Source organism: Schistocerca americana, chromosome 2 (genome assembly GCF_021461395.2).
Source record: "Schistocerca americana isolate TAMUIC-IGC-003095 chromosome 2, iqSchAmer2.1, whole genome shotgun sequence".
In the NCBI taxonomy this organism is placed as follows: Eukaryota; Metazoa; Arthropoda; class Insecta; order Orthoptera; family Acrididae; genus Schistocerca; species Schistocerca americana.
The window spans coordinates 558,165,030-558,186,608 of NC_060120.1; the positions used below are offsets into that span (position 1 = coordinate 558,165,030).

The following is a 21,579-nucleotide window of genomic DNA, read 5'->3' on the forward strand; positions in this document are numbered from 1 at the left end:
CACGAGCTGCGGACGGCAGTTCTTCAGGAAGTGGGAATATTTTCATTGTGGACAGGTAGGAGGGCTCTTGCAGGCGGTAGTGACATGGATTGGAGAGCGGAACGGGAGGGGTCAACTTTGTGACGCCACGCATTAGCCTCTCCACAGGTACCACCAAGCATGTACACCCAGCAAGCATGTACACCCAGACAAGTTGTCTGGAGTAACGATATTTTTATTCGTGGCCTAACGCATAGAGTTATGATTAAAACTCAGATAAGAATGTAAGGTAACTGAATATCATCAGTTTCATTTAACTTAAACGATTTAAAGTTTGTTCTTATCAGCTTAATATCGGATACGCCCTGCATCGCATGTCACTTGGGAAGTCAGCAAAAGTCCTTGCTCATACTAGTGCCAGCTCCCGCTAGTGGCAGCTCTTGCAAGCCTGCGCTGCCCTCAGGCAACCTTATGCAATTTCAATGAGTTCAGCCATTCACTGCTAGATGGCAACGGCATCGTTTTCATCATAGTTACGCGTATTTCCACGAAATATTTATAAATTATTTACACAAATCTTCCTCATGGAGCAGAGCATATATTAATGAAAACCATATCAAAATCCTTACAGCAGTTCCTTAGATTAGCTCAAACATGGGGAACTTTGAGTTGTGTATGTACAAAGGAGAAGATAGTATATGAAACGTTTCGGCATAGCTGCAGTCAAGTTGTTTTGGAGGAAGGAGCAGCCTGCGGTGGATCTGGCAGGTAGGTGGGACTGGCACACGGTTGTAAAACATGAAGTCTCTCTCCAGGTAGCACCGTATACGTATCAGCCGGACCACTTACTAGTCAACAGGGTTCAGAGGAGAAATTTGGTGATTGCGATTTCGTGAAAAGATCTCGCCCGCAACGAAAAACGCTTTTCTAAAAACATTTCTCGAATATTCAGCCGGTGGAATATCCGAAAAATACTGCAAATTTTCCTGCAGCGGGAGAATCTAAAATCACACAAAAACGTTTTTGTTTTAATGATTACCACTCCTGCTCGCTTATCATACCAGTTACACACTCTCCCCTGTTTGGTGATAGTAACTCGTCTTTGAGCAATGTCGATCTCCTCCATAACCCTTTCTGGTAGAGATCCCGTAACACGCTTCAATACAACAGAATAGAATCGATAAGCAGTGTGTAGGCAATCTCTTTAGTACATGTACTTCAAAGTGCTTTGCAAATATAACGAAGTCTTTGATTTACCTTCTTCGTAATCTTATCTATGTGATGCTCCAGTTTAAGTTGTTCGTAATTGCAATCCCTAAGTGTTTTGTTGAATAAACAACCTTTAAATCTGCATGATTTATTGTGTAACCGAAATTTTTCGCATTCATGTAGAGGACCTCACACTTTTAATTGTTCAGGGTCAATTGCCACTCGTTGCACGATACAGACATCTTGTTAAAATCATTTTGCTCTTCTGACAACTTTATTAGACAGTGAGCGGTAGCATTATCTACGAATAATCTAAGAGGGTTCCTCAGATTGTCTTCTACATTATTTATAGATTTATATAGATTAAAACATCAAACGGCGTACAAGCTTCCTCAGAGGACACCAGATATAAGCGAAGTTTCACTCTGTACCATGACGTGTACAAGATATTTGTAAAGGCAGTTCATTACATGTTCAATAGATCACTTGAAGGATTTTTATATCGAAATGCTGTGGAACAAGTGTGTTTACAGAATATGTACACATTATTAGTTTAGATGTATTACTACATACTGGCCATTTAGAAGTTCATAAATAGTACATTGATCTAGATTTAACAATAATGAATGTGTAATTTTTCTGTCCTACTCATGCAAATAGGCTTAAGACTGGGCTGGCTTTTGCTACAAGATGCGACTTTTTAAATAAAAATACGTCTCTGGAGCAGAAGGAATTACCTGGGAGAAATGATTTTAGGTTAGATACAAAAATTGCTTTACTAACTGTCAGTCATTTTATGTTGTTGCGCAAATCATCAAAAAAGTTTGCTGGTGTATATTGAACTCTTTTCTGAGCCACTGACAGGTTTAATAAGGAGTAATATAAAACCTTTTTTCTTCTAGTCTTGTAGATATGGACAGCACTGTTGTTGTTGTGGTCTTCAGTCCTGAGACTGGTTTGATGCACCTCTCCATGCTACTCTATCCAGTGCAAGCTTCTTCATCTCCCAGTACTTACTGCAACCTACATCCTTCTGAATCTGCTTAGTGTATTCATCTCTTGGTCTCCCTCTACGATTTATACCCTCCACGCTGCCCTACAATACTAAATTTGTGATCCCTCGATGTCTCAGAACATGTCCTACTAACCGATCCCTTCTTCTACTCAAGTTGTGCCACAAGCTCCTCTTCTCCCCAATTCTATTAAATACCTCCTCATTAGTTATGTGATCTACCCATCTAATCTTCAGCATTCTTCTGTAGCACCACATTTTGAAAGCTTCTATTCTCTTCTTGTCCAAGCTATTTATCGTCCACGTTTCACTTCCATACATGGCTAACTCCATACAAATACTTTCAGAAACGACTTCCTGACATTTAAATCTATACTCGATGTTAACAAATTTTTCTTCTTCAGAAACGCTTTCCTTGCCATTATCAGCCTACATTTTATATCCTCTCTACTTCATCATCAGTTATTTTGCTCCCCAAATAGCAAAACTCCTTTACTACTTTAAGTGTCTCATTTCCTAATCTAATTCCCTCAGCATCACGCGACTTAATTATACTACATTCCATTATCCTCGTTATGCTTTTGTTGATGTTCATCTTATACCCTCCTTTCAAGACGCTGTCCATTCCGTTCAACTGCTCTTCCAAGTCCTTTGCTGTCTCTGACAGAATTACAATGTCATCGGCGAACCTCAAAGTTTTTATTTCTTCTCCATGGGTTTTAATAGCACTATTATTCGCAAATTGCGGTGGTTTATTTAAGACAAATATCATTACCGAGTGTATACAGAGTATTTTCAAAGCCTTTGCATCGAACGTCTAGGGGTGATAGATCGCGCCATGGGGAACAACTTTCGCCAGAGACAAAATGTTCGCGTCCTTTTGCAATGGTTACGCCCCTGAGAGATGGCAGGGCACAAGCACACTGCGGTGTGTGTATGCCTCTTTGTTGCCTATTATCCAGTCATTTGCTTCGTATGAAGGGAGATAAGAAAACGAAAATTAAAATTCCTAATCCACCACTAAAATATCTTTCTCCGGTCCTTAAGATTTGTTGACAGCAAAGTGGCAGTGGTGCATCGGAAACAAGCTACATGACTCCCTGGAGAAGTTCCATACGTTGACCATAGGCGCGTTACTTGCTCGGGGACAAGTCGGCACGGATCCTTTAGTACTGAATAGCGACACAATTTCTGTGGGGTAGGTAGTATGCAGTACACCTGGTTTGTAGTGTCTGCTATAATCCATTTATGATAAGAATAAAACTGATGTAAGCATTGCACTGTGTATTCTTCCGCGTTTGTTGAAATCTCATTGGATTTCCGTTTCACGTGGAACTGCAGCCAAGCTGTCTCGAGTACTGTCAAGTACGATAATAAGGGTACTTGTCGTGCTGTGCGTTACGCGCACGTCGACTCGCGATAGTACGGGACAAGAGCTTTACCGGCGCATAACTTGGACAGCATTGGCCTGTCAGCTGGTACAGCTAGCCTGCAGTGACGAGCCAGCTGCAATTCACACGTAAAAAGAGACGAGCAGAGGAGCAATGCGGCTACGAATGCCATTTAATTTTTAAGCAGAATGAAATAATACACTGCAAATCTCCAGCAATACGTTCCGTAGACGTCTAGACGAAAAGCGCAACACGTTATAGGTTTTAGCTAACGTACAATTGTAATTAAAAACAAGAGCAATGAAAATAGGGTATTTTTTCTGCGTAAGCTGTGTGTAACGTAAGAGAGTATTGAAGGATTTCACCGTACAGTTAAATATTGAAACCACTGAAGGTATTACTTACAGTCAGTCGTCTGGTAATCTCTTAGCTCCTTTCTTGTCCGAATCCGAGAAATACATTTCAGTTCTGGAAGTGTCACCTGCTACGTTGATAACGAGCCTATCAACAACAGAATCCACGAAGCCAAACAGGCGCAGCATTTTCTCTTCTTCTTTTATGACGAACCGTTCTATATCCCACCAGCGCTCGGCGGTGATATGTGAAAAACCTGCGTGGCGGTGACGTGTGAAAAGCTGCGTGCGTTAGTTCCAGTACGTCTACCAGCTAAACAGTTTGTTTACTTCTCGGGCCAAATCCCATAGCTTGGCTCCAGATCAGTTCTGTTAGGTTCATATTGTAATGGTACAGTAGCAAACGTAAAAATGCATTTGTCTGATGTACTCCATACTGTGAAAATGATGGTTTTTCATGTTTCTATGATACTTATCTACATCTGTGGTATAAGACGATGGACATAGTCCAGATAAAGAGGATTTGGTTTTCATTTGCCTTAAAAAATTAAATTGTTTTGTTTTCTTAATTTAAGCAAGTTTTATGAACGGGAACAGTCTTTCATCGATAATTAAGAATTTTTATTTGAAATGGAAACAAATTTCGCGTCCAATATGTAATTAGAAACAAGAAGACGTGCATTATTCATAAAAATGATGATGAGTTTTATAAATATGAGATGAAGGTATTTCAAATTGAACGAGAAAAAAATATGATACTGGGGGGGTCCCGTGTTCCACGCTCGTGTTTCACTACGAAACAGAAAGCAGCCTCAACCATTTTCATACTGCGCATTAACAGCGCGACAATCAGAGCACAACGCTGCAGAGGCTGTGACTGTACACGAGTTTTGAAATAAAAGCTACGTAGTTGATGGCTGTTAATACATTTGAATATCTTATAATTTCATTTAACGTAACTCAGTAATAAGATATCTAATACATAAGTAGGACCTACTTCCAAGAGTGTAACAACACCAGTGTAGTGTGCTACAGCTTCTGACCAATCATCGCGTTTGTGTTTGTTTACTTCAGGTTTATTCTTATGATGAACGGTTTATAGTACGGTGAAATTTATTGTTCCAGAGTCGGTGAATATTAAAGCACGCCTATCGTCGCTGGAAAGTGTCAGTGAACATTTTCTCTCTAAAAAGTTTTGTTCCCCATGAAGAGATCTATCGCTTCTAGACCTTTGACGCAAAGGGTGATTCATTTGACCCTACCGATGTTGTTTTACGCAACCGCAAAATTACATATATGGCTTTCAAAAGCCATGCGCGAGATTTTCATATTCTCTAGCTCGCCACACGAACGCTGTTAATCCTACAGAATAAATGAGTAGGACTTTTTTGTATAAAATTTAATGTATTTAAATTTTGCACTGGGATACGTTTTCGACAGAAGTCACACTCAGACCCCACCGGCCAGCACTTCTAGTATGATGTTCATGGCAATCCCTCCTACCTCTCTATAAAAATGTTCAACCTTTTCTGGTCTTCAGTGACTGGCCTTATTACTCCACTGGCACATTAGATCACTTATTAACTGTAAAACTGACGCTCGTGTAAATTTTATGTAACAATTTTGTTAATTTTAACAGCTTGAAAGAAACAATTATAATGTTTTATTAGGGCCTTCTGACTACCAAACTACCGTGCTTGTAAGGGTTAAGTTTGTCTCGAATCATCAAAGTAAATAGTTTTAGCGTAGCTTTTATAAAAGTTGTTCCTTTCATTTCTCTGATAGGTACATTTGAATCAACAATGTTAACGAAACAGCCGACTGTGCTGGTGGCGTAATAGCCCAGACAATAGAGACCGAAAAAGATCAAATATTGGGAATAATTCGTACAATCGGAAGAGCAGGAAATTTTTGTACATTGTTAGGAGGGAGTGCCATGAGCAACATACTATAAATCCTGCCTGGTGCTGGGGTGGAAGTGCGGTTGGAGGTCACTTTTGTACTTTTTTTTTTATAACTCGAAAACAGTGGTCTCTAACGAAAACACATCATCCTAGGACAAAATTTAACTACATGTAATTTCCTACGAAAAGGTCCTGCTCATTTTTTCTACAGGACTAAGAGCTTACGCGTAGCGAACAACCAAATATGAAAATCTCGCAAGTGATTTTTGAAGGCCAGATATAGAATTGAGGGTTGCATAAAACGACATCGGTCGAGGCAGCTGAATCACCCTTTAGATTGCGATGGTGCAGTTAAAATGCCTGAAAATGATAGGCGGATGAACAGAACTGTTACTGCTACTGCTACAGCAGGTGTACAAAAATATGGAAACAGCAAGATAAACCCAACACATTACCATAGCTAATACGATATATGAAAACTGCTGGCATTCAAAACAGCTAAGACAACCTCCTGTTGTCTCGTGAACGGTAAAAGCAGGTTCTGCATTCTTTTCAAAAGTATCTTATACCACTCCGTCTGCAAAATTGTGGCAACTTCAGGTAACGATGATCGACATGGATAGCGATCACGCACCCTTCTCAGCCTTAGTAGACCACAAAGGCTCAAATAATATTGACATCTGGTGACGGTCGTGGCCTGGGAATATGCGGCAATTCATCCTTGTTCTCACGTAACCGATTCCTGAACTATTCGAGCTGTCGTCTTGAAGCACAGCATGGGAGAACAAACACTGCACCATCAGATGTACCTAATCAGCCAAAATGGTCACATAATCCTAGGTCAGCGATGCGACCTCGCAGAGCAACCATGGGGCCCATGGAATACGACGATATGGCTGCCCAAATCCTCACCGAACCCCCGCCATGTTTCACTCTTGGAATGTAAACTCGGCCAGAATTTGAAAACGGTGTGAAACAAGACACATCTGACCAAATGCCATTCTTCCATTACTACATGTGCATCACTGATGTATGGTTTTGGAATTCCAGTTCGAACTGCAGTTCCCTATTGCTGGAGCTCCTTTCGTGTTGTTCCGGTGCTGGCAGGCATGGCGAGTGCGACATTCAGTTCAGCAATGACTGTTGCAGCAGTTGTTCTCTTTTCGTTCGTCACAATCCTCTTCAACGAACTTCCGTCACTATCACTCAACAAGCACTTTTGTCCGCGTTGTGACCTAGCTGAAGTTGCTTTACATAAATGACGTAGTAAATGGTAGTATTACCGGTAATGTTGATAGCATTTCTAGGGCAAGAAACATAAATGAATGTGCAACAGAGAAGTTGGGAGGCTACGATTCCTCTTTGTTTGTTTGTCTGTTTGTTTTGCACATAATTAGAACCGCACACCAGTCATTGTAAGTCCATTGTTTACTTTATATCCTTACAGAATATAAACTGCATTTTATAAGTAACAAAAATTAGTTGACCATGTAACTTCTGCGATTTTATGTAACCAAAGCACTTATTTTTTGTGTAGGTACACTTTACATACTCAAACACAGGGTACACAGCGTGAATCATCTAAAGCTTGCACTGCAAATATTGCAGAAATGGACAGAGATAACGATGTGCGGTTTTCACAGAATGGATTGGTGTGCAGGAGCTCGTATTGTTAGCCAATCAAGATATTGTAATAATATTTAGAATGTGTATTTTTTGTAGAAAGCCGGCCGCGGTGGCCGTGCGGTTCTAGGCGCTCCAGTCCGGAGCCGCGCTGCTGCTACGGTCGCAGGTTCGAATCATGCCTCGGGCATGGATGTGTGTGATGACCTTAGGTTAGATAGGTTTAAGTAGTTCTAAGTTCTAGGGGACTGATGACCTCAGATGTTTAGTCCCATAGTGCTCAGAGCCATCTGAACCATTTTTCAAGTTGATGTCCCCAGCGCAGAAAACAGCACGTAGGTCGTAGGTTCTGTATCTTGAGGCTGAAACTGACTTTTAGTGAGGTTCTGTTCTCAAATAATATATTACTTCTTTGGGATGCCATTCGCGTATTTTAATATAGCCACACGAGAAGACTACATGATCTTAATACAACACCTTCTGATACAGTAAAGTACATGATCAAACACAATGTTTACGAAAATGTATCTTTACACTATTTGTGGCACGTGTCTGTGTGTGCCTCATGACTACCGGAGTGAATCTTTTAATATTGAATACTGGCAAACACATCCTGCGAAAGACAACATCTTCTCGACTGCCTAATCAAGAGTGACGATCAGCCCGAAACACTTCGCGCGTCGTACCCGAAAAGGCGTGACCCGAACGCTTCCGAAGCACTTCGTCTGCAATTTCGTCAGTCTTTTGTTTTTGATTTAAATTGTTTTTAATAATTCTAAAATGACTGATTGATAGTCAGCTGTTGAGAGATATTTATATCAAAAAGTGAAGTCATTCCAATGAGTAGTTTAACTAATAATAATAACTATACTTTAACGTTTTGGCGCCCTTGCTCCGAACACAGCAGCCAATCACAGAGCAGTAGCATTATGCTGGCGGTCTTTCTCACGGGAATGGTACGGAATCTAACATCTGTCACAGGTGCCTCACACCACGTTTCGTCATCTACAGGATGCGTCAAAAAAATGTATACACACTTTGAAGCGTCATAGAAAATTTATTTCCCGTTCTACGATGTTAAAATTCTGGAAATGGAAAGCTTAAAGTCCAATTGGAAAAATAAATGTACTTTGCAAATGTGATTAATGTTCAAACTGGCGGCCTTCAGCATCAATACATTTCTGAGTACGAGTCACCACTGATTCCGTACATCGTACCAAAGTGTCGAATGAGATTTCTGTGCACACTGCCTGAATCTCATTCCAAAGTGTGTCCAGGTTACGTGGTTTACGTTTGTACACTTCATCTTTTACTATGCCCCATAAGAAGAAATCCAGCGGCGTGAAGTCTGGAGAGCGTGCAGGAAACTCGATTGGTCCCCTGTGTCCTATCGACTGGCCTGGCACATTGTGACCCAGGTATGCTCGTTTGTCCCTATGATAGTGTGACGGGGCGCCATCTTGTTGGAAATAAAACTCATCATTACCGTATAATGCACGAATGGCAGGGAATATGGAGTCAGCAATCATTGTTAGGTACGTTTCTCTAGTAACAGTACTTTCAAAGCAGAAAGGCCCTTGCAGACAAACCACACCACACATTTACACCAGGCAAATTCACAGCCTTTTCAACTGTAATCTGAGGATTATCTTCAGTGCAGTACACACAATTGTGCCTATTGACAGTTCCATTGAGTTTGAATTGGGCTTCATTCGACCAAATTATGCTACCCATAAATCCCGGTTCACGTCTCACCATCTCCTGAACCCATTCACAAAATTCTAACCTTCGATCTGGATCGTCGTCACTTAGTTGTTGCACCAGCCTTGGAATGTACACACGAAACTTGCCTTTCTTCAGAATCAGAAGCACGCTACTAGCACTTACATTATTCTCATGTGCCGCTCGCATTGAAGATTTTTGAGGCGAACGCTGAAACAGTTCCAAGACCCAGTTGTGGAATCATTACTTGTAGCTGTACGAGGTCGCCCTGATCGAGCTTTATGCACATCACACACTGTTCCACGAAATTTGTCTCGTAGACGTGTAATTGTTAACCTCGAAGGTGGTTCTGTACCACACTGACTTCTCCACTGCCTTCGAACCGCAGCTACATTGTCAAACTTCCAGTACCACTTAATTATCTGCTTCCGCACTTCAAAGCTCAAACGCACGTCCGCCATGTTACAGTTACTTCCTTGCCACTGCTGCCACCTGTTGATGAAACATAACATTACTTTCTTACAGATATTTAACCTTGTAGAACGGGAAATAAATTGTCTATGACAGTTCAAAGTGTGTATACATTTTTTTGACGCACCCTATGTATACTTCTTGTATCTCCACTGCTCTGGGAACAATATCTTGGAGCCTAATATGATGGTTGACTAAGCCAGAAATATTACAAGGTGTCCTGTTCCGATAAATTTCGTTTAACGGTGGTGTGTACGACACGAAACGTCTGAAAGCAAACACTCCGGTCACTTATCTTACGGAAGGACTCACCGTATGAGCACCGACAAATCGCCCACATTCGCATACACTTACCCCCTCACAGTGCACCCACAACTAGTCAGAACACTGTTATGACCACCACTGAGACTTGCAACGTATTGCGAACACTGCACAGGTGTCGTTCGCTATGAAAGTGCAGGCTCGGCTAGCACCTGCACGGACTTCTCGCGGTGTTGGCATACTTTTGTCTAACCCCTGCAGGTGTGGAGAGGAGCGCGTGGTGACGTGGCGCGGCGCGGCCGGCTCGGTGCTGAAGCACAACGTGCGCTTCCTGTGCCTGCTGGGCGTGTGGCCGGCGTGCCGCGGCAGCGCCTACCACGCCTTCAGCGCGCTCGTGGTGGCGCTGTGCGGCACGCACATGGCCTTCGTGGTGCTGGGCGTCGGCCAGGGCTCGGAGGACCTGCAGGAGACGACGCTGGCGCTGACCAACGCGTTCGCCGTGAGCGGCGGCGCCGCCAAGGTGGCTCTACTGCTGCGCGGCCGGCGCCGCTTCTACGCGCTCGTGCGCCGCCTCGACCGGCTGGTGGCCGCGCAGGCCGAACACCGCCGCGCCGACGCCCGCCGCCAGGCCGCGTTCGACGCGTTCCACAAGAAGGCGGTGCGCCTGACGTTCCTCCTGCACACCTACCTCTTCCTGCTGTCCTTCGTCTGGTTCCCGATGCCGCTGATCGCCCAGCGCGGCGAGCGGAGGCTGCCGTTCGTGCAGCTGTCGTGGCTCGACACGAGCCAGCTCGCCGTCTACGCGGCCACCTACACCCTGCAGTGCGCCGGCACCTTCCTGCTCGCCTTCGCCACCGTCAGCGTCGACTGTTTCTTCGTGGCCATCATGGTCCACGTCTCCGTACAACTGAGAATTCTATCGTCCCGCATAAACGCTTTGGGACTTCGCACTAACCTCGCCGGGTCGGCGAGGAACTTCGAAAGAGACGTGAGTGGGGAGGCGTCGGATATTCAGCGAGACATGTACACAGAGCTTCGCTTGTGTATTCAGTATCACCAAGATATCTTAAGGTATGTTAGCAAGTAATTTTTTTATTTATTTCTTTACTCGTTGCTATTAACGTGTAACAAGCACCTAGGAGGGAAGACAGGTATGAACTTTCACAATATGAAATTATACAGGGTATTACAAAAAGATACTCCCAAACTTTCAGGAAACATTCCTCACACACAAATATAGAACAGATGTTATGTGGACATGTGTCCGGAAACGCTTAATTTCCATGTTAGAGCTCATTTTAGTTTCGTCAGTATGTACTGTACTTCCTCGATTCACCGCCATGATTTCATACGGGATACTCTACCTGTGCTGCTAGAACATGTGCCTTTACAAGTACGACACAACATGTGGTTCATGCACGATGGAGCTCCTGCACATTTCAGTCGAAGTGTTCGTACGCTTCTCAACAACACATTCGGTGACCGATGGATTGGTAGAGGCGGACCAATTCCACGGCCTCCACGCTCTCCTGACCTCAACCCTCTTGACTTTCATTTATGGGGGCACTTGAAAGCTCTTGTCTACGCAACCCCGGTACCAAATGTAGAGACTCTTCGTGCTCGTATTGTGGACGGCTGTGATACAATACGCCATTCTCCAGGGCTGCATCAGCGATACCATGAGACGGAGGGTGGAAGCATGTATCCTCGCTAACGGAGGACATTTTGAACATTTCCTGTAACAAAGTGTTTGAAGTCACGCTGGTACGTTCTGTTGCTGTGTGTTTCCATTCCATGATTAATGTAATGTAATGTAATGTAATAAAATGAGCTCTAACATGGAAAGTAAGCGTTTCCGGACACATGTCCACATAACATATTTTCTTTCTTTGTGTGTGAGGAATGTTTCCTGAAAGTTTGGCCGTACCTTTTTGTAACACCCTGTATATTTATTACCTAGTAGAATTTAAGTAGTTAACCATTTGCTTCAATCAATCCGATGAACTTCTGCTGTGTTTTTGCCTCGCAACATTAGTGTTACTTAATGAAATAAAATTAATCTCGACTACTGGCCATTAAAGTTGCTACACCACTAAGATGACGTGCTACAGACGCGAAATTTAACCGACAGGAAGAAGATGCTGTGATATGCAAATGATTAGCTTTTCAGAGCATTCACACAAGGTTGGCGCCGGTGGCGACGCCTACAACGTGCTGACACGAGGAAAGTTTCCAACCGATTTCTCATACACAAACAGCAGTTAACCGGCGTTGCCCGGTGAAATGTTGTTGTGATGCCTCGTGTAAGGAGGAGAAATGCGTACCATCACGTTTCCGACATTGATAAAGGTCGGATTGTAGCCTATCGCGATTGCGGTTTATCGTATCGCGACATTGCTGCTCTAATTGATCGAGATGCAATGACTGTTAGCAGAATATGGAATCGGTGGGTTCAGGAGGGTAATACGGAACGCCCTGCTGGATCCCAATGGCCTCGTATCACTAGCAGTCGAGATGACAGTCATCTTATCCGCATGGCTGTAACGGATCGTGCATCCACGTCTCGATCCCTGAGTCAACAGATGGGGACGTTTGCAAGACAACAACCATCTGCACGAACAGTTCGAGGACGTTTGCAGCAGCATGGACATCAGCTCGGAGACCACGGCTGCGGTTACCCTTGACGCTGCATCACAGACAGGAACGCCTGCGATGGTGTACTGAACGACGAACCTGGGTGCACGAATGGCAAAACGTCATTTCTTCGGATGAATCCAGGTTCTGTTTACAGCATCATGATGGTCGCATCCGTGTTTGGCGACATCGTGGTGACTGCACAAAAAAATGGCTCTGAGCACTATGGGACTTAACATTTATGGTCATCAGTCCCCTAGAACTTAGAACTACTTAAACCTAACTATCATAAGGACAACCCACGACACCTTTCTTTCCTTTTTTTTTTTTAACGTAATAAACTTTTATTTACAAAATAACAAATACAGTGTTGAGATTCGAAGGTACTTTCAATATCTATTTCTGTTAGTTATCGAGTCTTTTTCTTTTCTTTTCTGATATGTAATTTTGTTGCAATTGTCTGTTTCGTTATATGTTGCACGTTTGCAGGTTGATTTACACTGTTGCACTGATTTGTAAGTCAGAGGAGCAAAATATTTCATTTTTTTCAGTTTTGTTTGCATTTTTGTTAATTTTATGGGTTGTTGATTCAAACACTTCTAAGTTCTTTGAATTTAGGTAGAGTTAAAGGTCTGGTGCCATTATGTGGGCCGGCCGCGGTGGTCTCGCGGTTCTAGGCGCGCAGTCCGGAACCGTGCCACTGCTACGGTCGCAGGTTCGAATCCTGCCTCGGGTATGGATGTGTGTGATGTCCTTAGGTTAGTTAGGTTTAAGTAGTTCTAAGTTCTAGGGGACTGATGGCCACAGCAGTTGAGTCCCATAGTGCTCAGAGCCATTTGAACCATTTTAGCCATTATGTGGCATGTAACTATTTGTAGAGTTGTCTTATTGGCTAAGGCTTACATCTAGGAAACAAAGGACAATGACAAATATGTATGAACGAATATTATATATATATATATATATATATATATATATATATATATATATATATATAGCGAGGTGTCCACGAGATGGTGGTTGAGGGGAAGAGAGCGAGAGAGAGAGAGAGAGAGAGAGAGAGAGAGAGAGAGAGAGAGAGGGAGAGAGAGGGAGAGAGAGAGAGAGAGAGAGAGAGAGAGAGAGAGAGGGCGATAAGGAACACATTTGAGACATAATTAAAAAAAAAAAGAACTCTATAAGTGGACAAACAAATTCTAGGTATGCTTAACATGATTAGATAGGAATTGCAGAGAGATGTTTCTTTTGTTAGTGTACTCACATAGTCATGTTCAGCGTAGCGAGTGATGTTTCGCACATTTGTATGAACGCTACCTGGGTATGCGCTATATGTGTAGCCGTAGCACTCATCTAATAATATTTACACTTATATATATATATATATATATTCCATTTGAGACGACGATATTTTCGTCGTGTCGCACTATTTTGCGTTGCAGACACTGTGATTGCACTGCACAAATTTTACACCGCACTCACTTTTAGCACACAACACTTTGGGGGCGTTGGGGGGTCTCTGCATCAGCGACGACGGAGGCGTGGAGGGCTAGGGGGGCCGTGGTGTGGCAGCGTCGGCGTCGGCGGCGGCACCCAGTCATCACGAGGCAGAGAAAATCCCTGACCCCGCCGGGAATCGAACCCGGGAACCCGGGCGCGGGAAGCGAGAACGCTACCGCACGACCACGAGCTGCGGACATGTGAATGCACATTGGAAGCGTGTATTCGTCATCGCCATACTGGCGTATCACCCGGCGTGATGGTATGGGGTGCTATTGGTTACACGTCTCGGTCACCTCTTGTTCGCATTGACGGCTCTTTGAACAGTGGACGTTACATTTCAGATGTGTTACGACCCCTGGCTCTACCATTCATTCGATCCCTGCGAAACCCTACATTTCAGCAGGATAATGCACGACCACATTGCGAGGTTCCGTTTGGGCCTTTCTGGGTACAGAAAATGTTCGACTGCTGCCCTGGCCAGCACATTCTGCAGATCTCTCACCAATTGAAAACGTCTGGTCAATGGTGGCCGAGCAACTTGCTCGTCGCAATACGCCAGTCACTACTCTTGATGAACTGTGGTATTGTGTTGAAGCTGCATGGGCAGCTGTACCTGTACACGCCATCCAAGCTCTGACTCAATGCCCAGGCGTATCAAGGCCGTTATTATGGCCAGAGGTGATTGTTCTGGGTACTGATTTCTCAGGATCGATGCAACCAAATTGCGTGAAAATATAATCACATGTCTGTTCTAGTACAATATATCTGTCCAATGAATACCCGTTTATCAACTGCATTTCTTTTTGGTGTAGCAATTTTAATGGCCGGTAGTGTATTATAACTAACGTAACTCTTCGTGAAAATACGAGAGCGAGACGATAGACTAACTAAGAGGAAAAAGAAAGACGATAGAGAATGCAATGTAAAAGAAGTTCCCACTACCTTAGCCGATCAGGCGGGAGACCTTGAAAAGCTTCAAGCCCTGCATTCTCGTTCGCCTGCTGCTCTTAATGTACGAGGGGCCTTCAATAAGTAATGCAACACATTTTTTCTCGGCCTATTTCGGTTTAAAAACTGCGGAATTTGTTGTAAGACATTGTGAAATATTCCCGCTTCAGCCTCTAATACAGTTTCATGAAGTTCCGATAGGTATAATCTTAAAAATAATGTCTATGACGGGGGAGGAGTTTAGTGTTTAACACCCCATTCACAACGAGGTCGTTAGAGACGGAGCACAAGCTCGGAACAGGAAAGCATGGGGGAGGAAATCGGCTGTGCCCATACACAGGGACAATTCCAGCATCTGCCTGAAGCGATTTAGGGAAGTCACGGAAAACCTAAATCAGGATGGCCAGACGCCGGTTTGAAACAGCGTCCTCCCGACTGCGAGTTCAGTGAGCTAACCACTCCAACACCTCGCTCGGGGTCTGTGATGGAGGTGTTTACCAACAAGAGAGGTGTCATCGACTTCCTTTTCCCGGAAAACCAGAGCATCGCAGGTATTCGTAGATTCTTGCACAACGTCTACGGAGATCTGGCAGTGAAGAAACACACGGTGAATCGTTGGAGCAGGCGTCTGTCGTCATCGCAAGAAGGTCGCACAAACCTGTCTGTTCTCTCACGTGCTGACCGGCCACACACAGCTGACTCCTGCAGTGATGGAACGTGTGGACACTCTCATTCGAGCTGATCGACAGATCACAGTCCTTGCCGCCTAAGAGAGGACCATAAATAACCATGAAGGACCATCTGTGTGGAATTTCTTGCGCGTTGCTTTTTTGTCAAAGACCATGACGGGCAATGATACGTGGGTTCATCACTTCGAACCGGAAACAAAACAGCAATCCATAGAGTATCCCACCACCGCTCACCCAAACAAAAAGTTCAAAGCAGCTACCTAAACCAACAAAATCGTGGCGATGGTCTTCTGGGACTCAGATGAGGTTATTCTGTTTAACGTGTGCCCTCATGGTGCAATAATTAGGAAATTGGAGAAACGGCTTCAGCGTGTTCGTCACCACAAAAATGCTAACGAACGTGTCCTTCTCCATGACAAAGTAGGCCTCACACAAATCTGTGCACCCGAGAGCAGTTCACAAAACTTCATTGGACTCAATTCACCCTACAGCCCGGATCTCGGACCTTCCGACTTCCAGCTGTTGGGCCCAATGAAGGATGCACTCCGTGGCACGCAGTGAGTGGATGATGGGGATGTTATTGGCATAACAAGAGGCTGGCTTTGACGTCGGCCAGTGGAATGGTACCACATGGGCATACAGGCCCTCTCAGAAAGGTGGTATAAGGCCATCACAGTGAATGGAGATTAAATTGAAAAATGCTGTTTTTTAGGAGAATGAGTGGGGAATAATATGGTGTATTGGAATCCTGAATAAAATCAAAGTGCTTTCGGGGAAAAAAATCTGTTGCATTACTTTTATTGAACGCTCCTCGTGCTAATGCATGTCTAAGGCCGATGATGTAATGCCATTTCTCTAGCGCTAATAATACAGTACAGAGATCTGAAGCATAATGTATCAGTTGAATATTTGTTTTTGTTTTGATTAGGCCTACATGTTTTCCGTGGCAAATGTTGGCTGTAGACAATTATGACCTAGTCTGTCTAAACTAAATTTACATTTAGTGTTATCCACATCTGCGTCCGTGTCAGTAATTTCATCACTTTGAATACGAGCGTCCTTCATTCGTGCTCTTCGGTTTCGTTGTCTGTATGGCCAAGACTTCCTATAAACGCTATAAAGGTCGCAAGTTTTGAAATGCCCGTCATTTGTGTCCTAGTAAGTCGGCAGTACTCTATGTCGCACGATTTCCATCTGTTTTCTTTGTGGTTAATAAAGGGGCACTTCACGACAGAATGCGCATACATAGGGGCAGAAATCCATTCCAGTACGATTATGCCATAGGTGGTAAATCATTGGAAGCGGTAACGACCGTAAAATACTTAGGAGTTACTATCCGGAGCGATCTGAAGTGGAATGATCACATAAAACAAATAGTGGGAAAAGCAGGCGCCAGGTTGAGATTCATAGGAAGAATTCTAAGAAAATGTGACTCATCGACGAAAGAAGTAGCTTACAAAACGCTTGTTCGTCCGATTCTTGAGTATTGCTCATCAGTATGGGACCCTTACCAGGTTGGATTAATAGAAGAGATAGACATGATCCAGCGAAAAGCAGCGCGATTCGTCATGGGGACATTTAGTCAGCGCGAGAGCGTTACGGAGATGCTGAACAAGCTCCAGTGGCGGACACTTCAAGAAAGGCGTTACGCAATACGGAGAGGTTTATTATCGAAATTACGAGAGAGCACATTCCGGGAAGAGATGGGCAACATATTACTACCGCCCACATATATCTCGCGTAATGATCACAACGAAAAGATCCGAGAAATTAGAGCAAATACGGAGACTTACAAGCAGTCGTTCTTCCCACGCACAATTCGTGAATGGAACAGGGAAGGGGGATCAGATAGTGGTACAATAAGTACCCTCCGCCACACACCGTAAGGTGGCTCGCGGAGTATAGATGTAGATGTAGATGTAGATGTTATAGTGAAAATTTATTACAAATGTAGTGACTGTTTTGCACAGTGTGTTCGCAAACTCCGCGGAATGCTTGGACAATGTAATGCACCATATAAGGTAACTGTGATGAAACTGGTTCTTGAATTTGATAAAACGGATTTTGTAGTGGTCATCAACCCTCGAGACGTCCTCGTGTTACACATTCTATTTAAAACATAAGTAGAGGCACACTGGGCATACGGGCAAGAATAAACTCGGGCAATGCTTTAGTTTTGCTGACGTCAACATTAGCACTATGTCTTACCACCAAGGTCATTCCAGGAATCCTACCACGCTGAGGCAGTAGTGCGTGTTATATTCTGCTGACATCAGCATCAGCACTTCCTTATCTTCAATGCCATTCGTTTCCATGCTGGGCCGACTCCCACGCGCACGCTCAGCACCCACCTACATACAGTGCAGTAGAGAAACTGTGATCTGGTGATGTCACGACAGTGATTTAACATGTAACGCTGACGTAATCGCCAAGTACAGTAAAGTATCAGAATTGCATAAATACCGAAAATGTTGTCAACTAAGTTTGCACAGCTGACTTCGGAATATTCGTTTAAGGACTGGCTCACCAATCATTTCGGTAAATTCCCTTCAAAGCTGTACATAATTCGCTATGGAATACTGGAATGAGTAGAAAACATTTTCTTATAAAATACAAATAATGAATTAGGAATACATACTTGTTGAACGTGAGTTTTACCTTAAATACTATCCCACTATCGAGAAATAAAGTCAAGTCCTGTACCATATACCAGTTCCTTACTGTCACCAGCAGACAGCTGTACTGTAGAAAACGAGTCTAGTTCGAATTTTGCACCACAAGAGACGGCTACCCGCACTGTAGAAAATGTGCACTGTTTCTTTGTTGTATCATGGGTTCCTTACTGTCGCCAACAAATGGCTGCACTGTAGGAAACGAGATTTGCACTGCTAAATGAAGATAATTGTTCCTGTTGTGTACAGTGCTTGGTTTAAGAAGCAAAAGAGCCATAAATTAATTATTTTCCACGTCCATGATGCTTCTCAAATGCTACAATTTTCTTTCCAACCAATCTCCACATCAGTGATGCTTGTCAGGTGTCACATTATTTTAAACTGTCTATAAAATTACGTCTGAAATGTGAAGAAAGTACAAACGTTGTAATGCAGATTTCCACGAATACACAGTCGGCAAATTAATGCCCAAAATTCTAAAGTATATATTCTAAAGCTAGATTTCCATGTTTAAAACAGTAAAAATGTAGAAGGTAGGCCTAAGGAATATATGTGGTAAAACTAGCCTGACCAAGCTTATGACGGCAGAAAACGACGTGTTAGCTAAAATACTACACTAAGCAGGCAAGCACACAAGCAAATTAACAGTCTGAATGTAATTAATTAGGCTTACTCTTGATGTAAGTCACAGCACACCCTCAAATTAAATATTACAGCATTTAAATTCTTCCCAGACACCATTTAAAAGGGACAAACATAATGCATCATCTTATTCACTGGAAAAATATAATCAATGATATTCATTGCTAATTATTGATATTATTACAAATGACACAGGCCTACTGGAGGCTTTGTACAATATCAACTTTCGCCGAAGTTTGCAATCAGAACTACGGTGGCAAGTCTCTCTAAAAGCTTTATAGACTATATATCCTGTATTATTTTGCACATTTACGAGTAAAATAATCTAAAATATCTGCAAAATACGTCGGCAACGTGAAAAGTGCAATGTTCCTACATCAAGTATCTAAGACCTAGTTGAGGACAAATACAAGAAAAAACTCTGTATTAACTCAGTCACCTATCCACTTTTGTGACATCACAATATGCTAAAATGCGTAAGAAACTGTAATGTTTATGTTGCAGTAGTATCTAAATACGTAGAGTGTGTGACGTGGCATTTTCAAAGACAATGTCAGAGTCTGTAACACGGAAATAAATGAAATTACTTACCATTTATTGTGAGACATCTCACACTTTGCAAGCACATTGAAGCTCCAAAAATTAAACATTGCTGCATCCAAATCGTCTGTGTAACTCATTAGAATGCGTGTTTATCGTAGTATTTAGGATTTTTTCGAAAATTCGTGCAAAAATAAAGTTATATTGTATGTAAGGTTTAGTGCACCTTGCAAGCACAATGAGCCATTAAACATGCTTAACGCCTGATATTCTCTGTTAGAACACCGTTGTATGACCAACGACCATTGCTGTACATGCTAAACAAATGCCGCAACATAGATTAAAATGATATTCTCTATAACGTGCAGACATGTAGACGCAAATGCGGAAATAGTTGTGTTCTAAAGTTTAGTGGGTCACAACTGAAAATGACGTCAGAGATTCTACCAATCCTTGATGCTGTCACAGCTGAAACATACAGTTAATAGCAAGTCCTCAACCATATTCTTCATGTTCAGGCCTAAATAAGCAAAGCTTAAACAAAATACCTGTAAATATTACGAGGTATAGGTATTCAACATTGGAGCGTGACAGCATGATATTGCTGGTTTGCAGAGACGATGATATCGACGTGTAATACGCAGAAAAGAGAGACGAAATAATGTGATTATACAGCAGCGGTAGCGGTGGGGAATTACCAATAACTGTCCATACAGAGTAGTTGGAAAGGAAGATACAAGTCGTCGTTTACAGGGACGAAACATTCTATCCATTCCGTAATGGCCTCCAACCAGGTAATGTCATGTTCTTTAACCAAGGAAAACGTAAAAGTTTCCCATAGTCACATCTCTGGACACCTTATAAAATCTATAAAGTGTTTACCAATAACTTCGATTACTCCTGGGCTTGTGGTTTGACATTTAAATATATTATATAAGTACTACTCTACCGTTGGATGCCACCCATGTTTAACAGTCAATCCCAACTGTCTTATGGTATAGTATGACCCTAGGTGTCGTTTTATATGCGAGATGTCACTTCCAAGGGAACATTTGGCTCTATCTAGGAAACTTTACAGAACTACTAAAGCATCATGGTTCCTATGACTGCTACATAGCGACAGATTTATAGAGTAGAATAGTATGTGAATCCGACGTGTGGTTAGTATACATTAATGATGTCACAGCATATTCTGCAAATTTGCGGTGAATAATAATTTAACGGAATAGTTTAATGGTAAATTCCGCGTTTTGTGACAGAGTGCTAAATCGCGACTGACAGACTGTGGCACTGGCAGTATTGTGGAGAACAAAGTTCCCCCCAGGTTTAATATAGCACTTCTGTGTCGTATTTATAGTAGTCATAGTAGCTTATTATAGCAGTATGGAGGCAGAATATAGTTAATTGTTTACCTGTAAACCTGTAGACAAACAGTAAAAAGGTTGCTAAACATCACACAGCGCCTTTTCTGTAAGTTATTCGTTGATGACACCACATGGGAGCAGTTTGCGGAGAGTAGAGTGAAGCATATCGTAAATATTATTTTATGGTATTTAATACTCTTAAGGAGTCTTGCACAGTGTCAAAACGCACGATCCATTCTATTTCCAGCCTCTCCGCATATAGAAATATTCAAATCTGTGTTCTGCAGTTTGTGTACTGGAATAATAAGGCGGTAAGCACGGTTAGTGTGCTATGTACACGAAAAAAAAGAAAACCGAAAATGTAGGACCTCGGAGTCAAGAAAAAAAAACCTGTAGTATATGGCATAGACAACAGACGAGTCGATGCGTTGCTTGTAAACACTAAAAAACAAGACCACTAGCCATATGTTACATTCTAGTACAGTAAAGTGATACCTGCAGCATAAAAGGTCCATATATCTACTTAAGTATAGCTTTTAGATGTCTTTTTATATGCGGGATGTCACGTCCAAGAAAACATTACGCCTTATCTAGCGAAGCAAACTGTTTTTCTCGGAAGTCACCATAGCATGCGCTAACTATAATATATGGTGCCATACAACAAT

The 21,579-nt window shown here is 42.7% G+C and overlaps 1 protein-coding gene across 1 annotated transcript in view; it reads left to right on the forward strand.

Moving 5' to 3' along the window:
- Positions 1 to 10,607: 10,607 nt before the first annotated feature.
- Positions 10,608 to 21,579, forward strand: part of LOC124596123 (odorant receptor Or2-like) — a 94,636-nt gene continuing 83,664 nt past the window's right edge. The window contains exon 1 of the mRNA XM_047135140.1: positions 10,608 to 10,996. Within this exon, the coding sequence (XP_046991096.1) occupies positions 10,644 to 10,996 (353 nt within the window). The 5' untranslated portion in view covers positions 10,608 to 10,643. The remainder of the gene's footprint in view (positions 10,997 to 21,579) is intronic.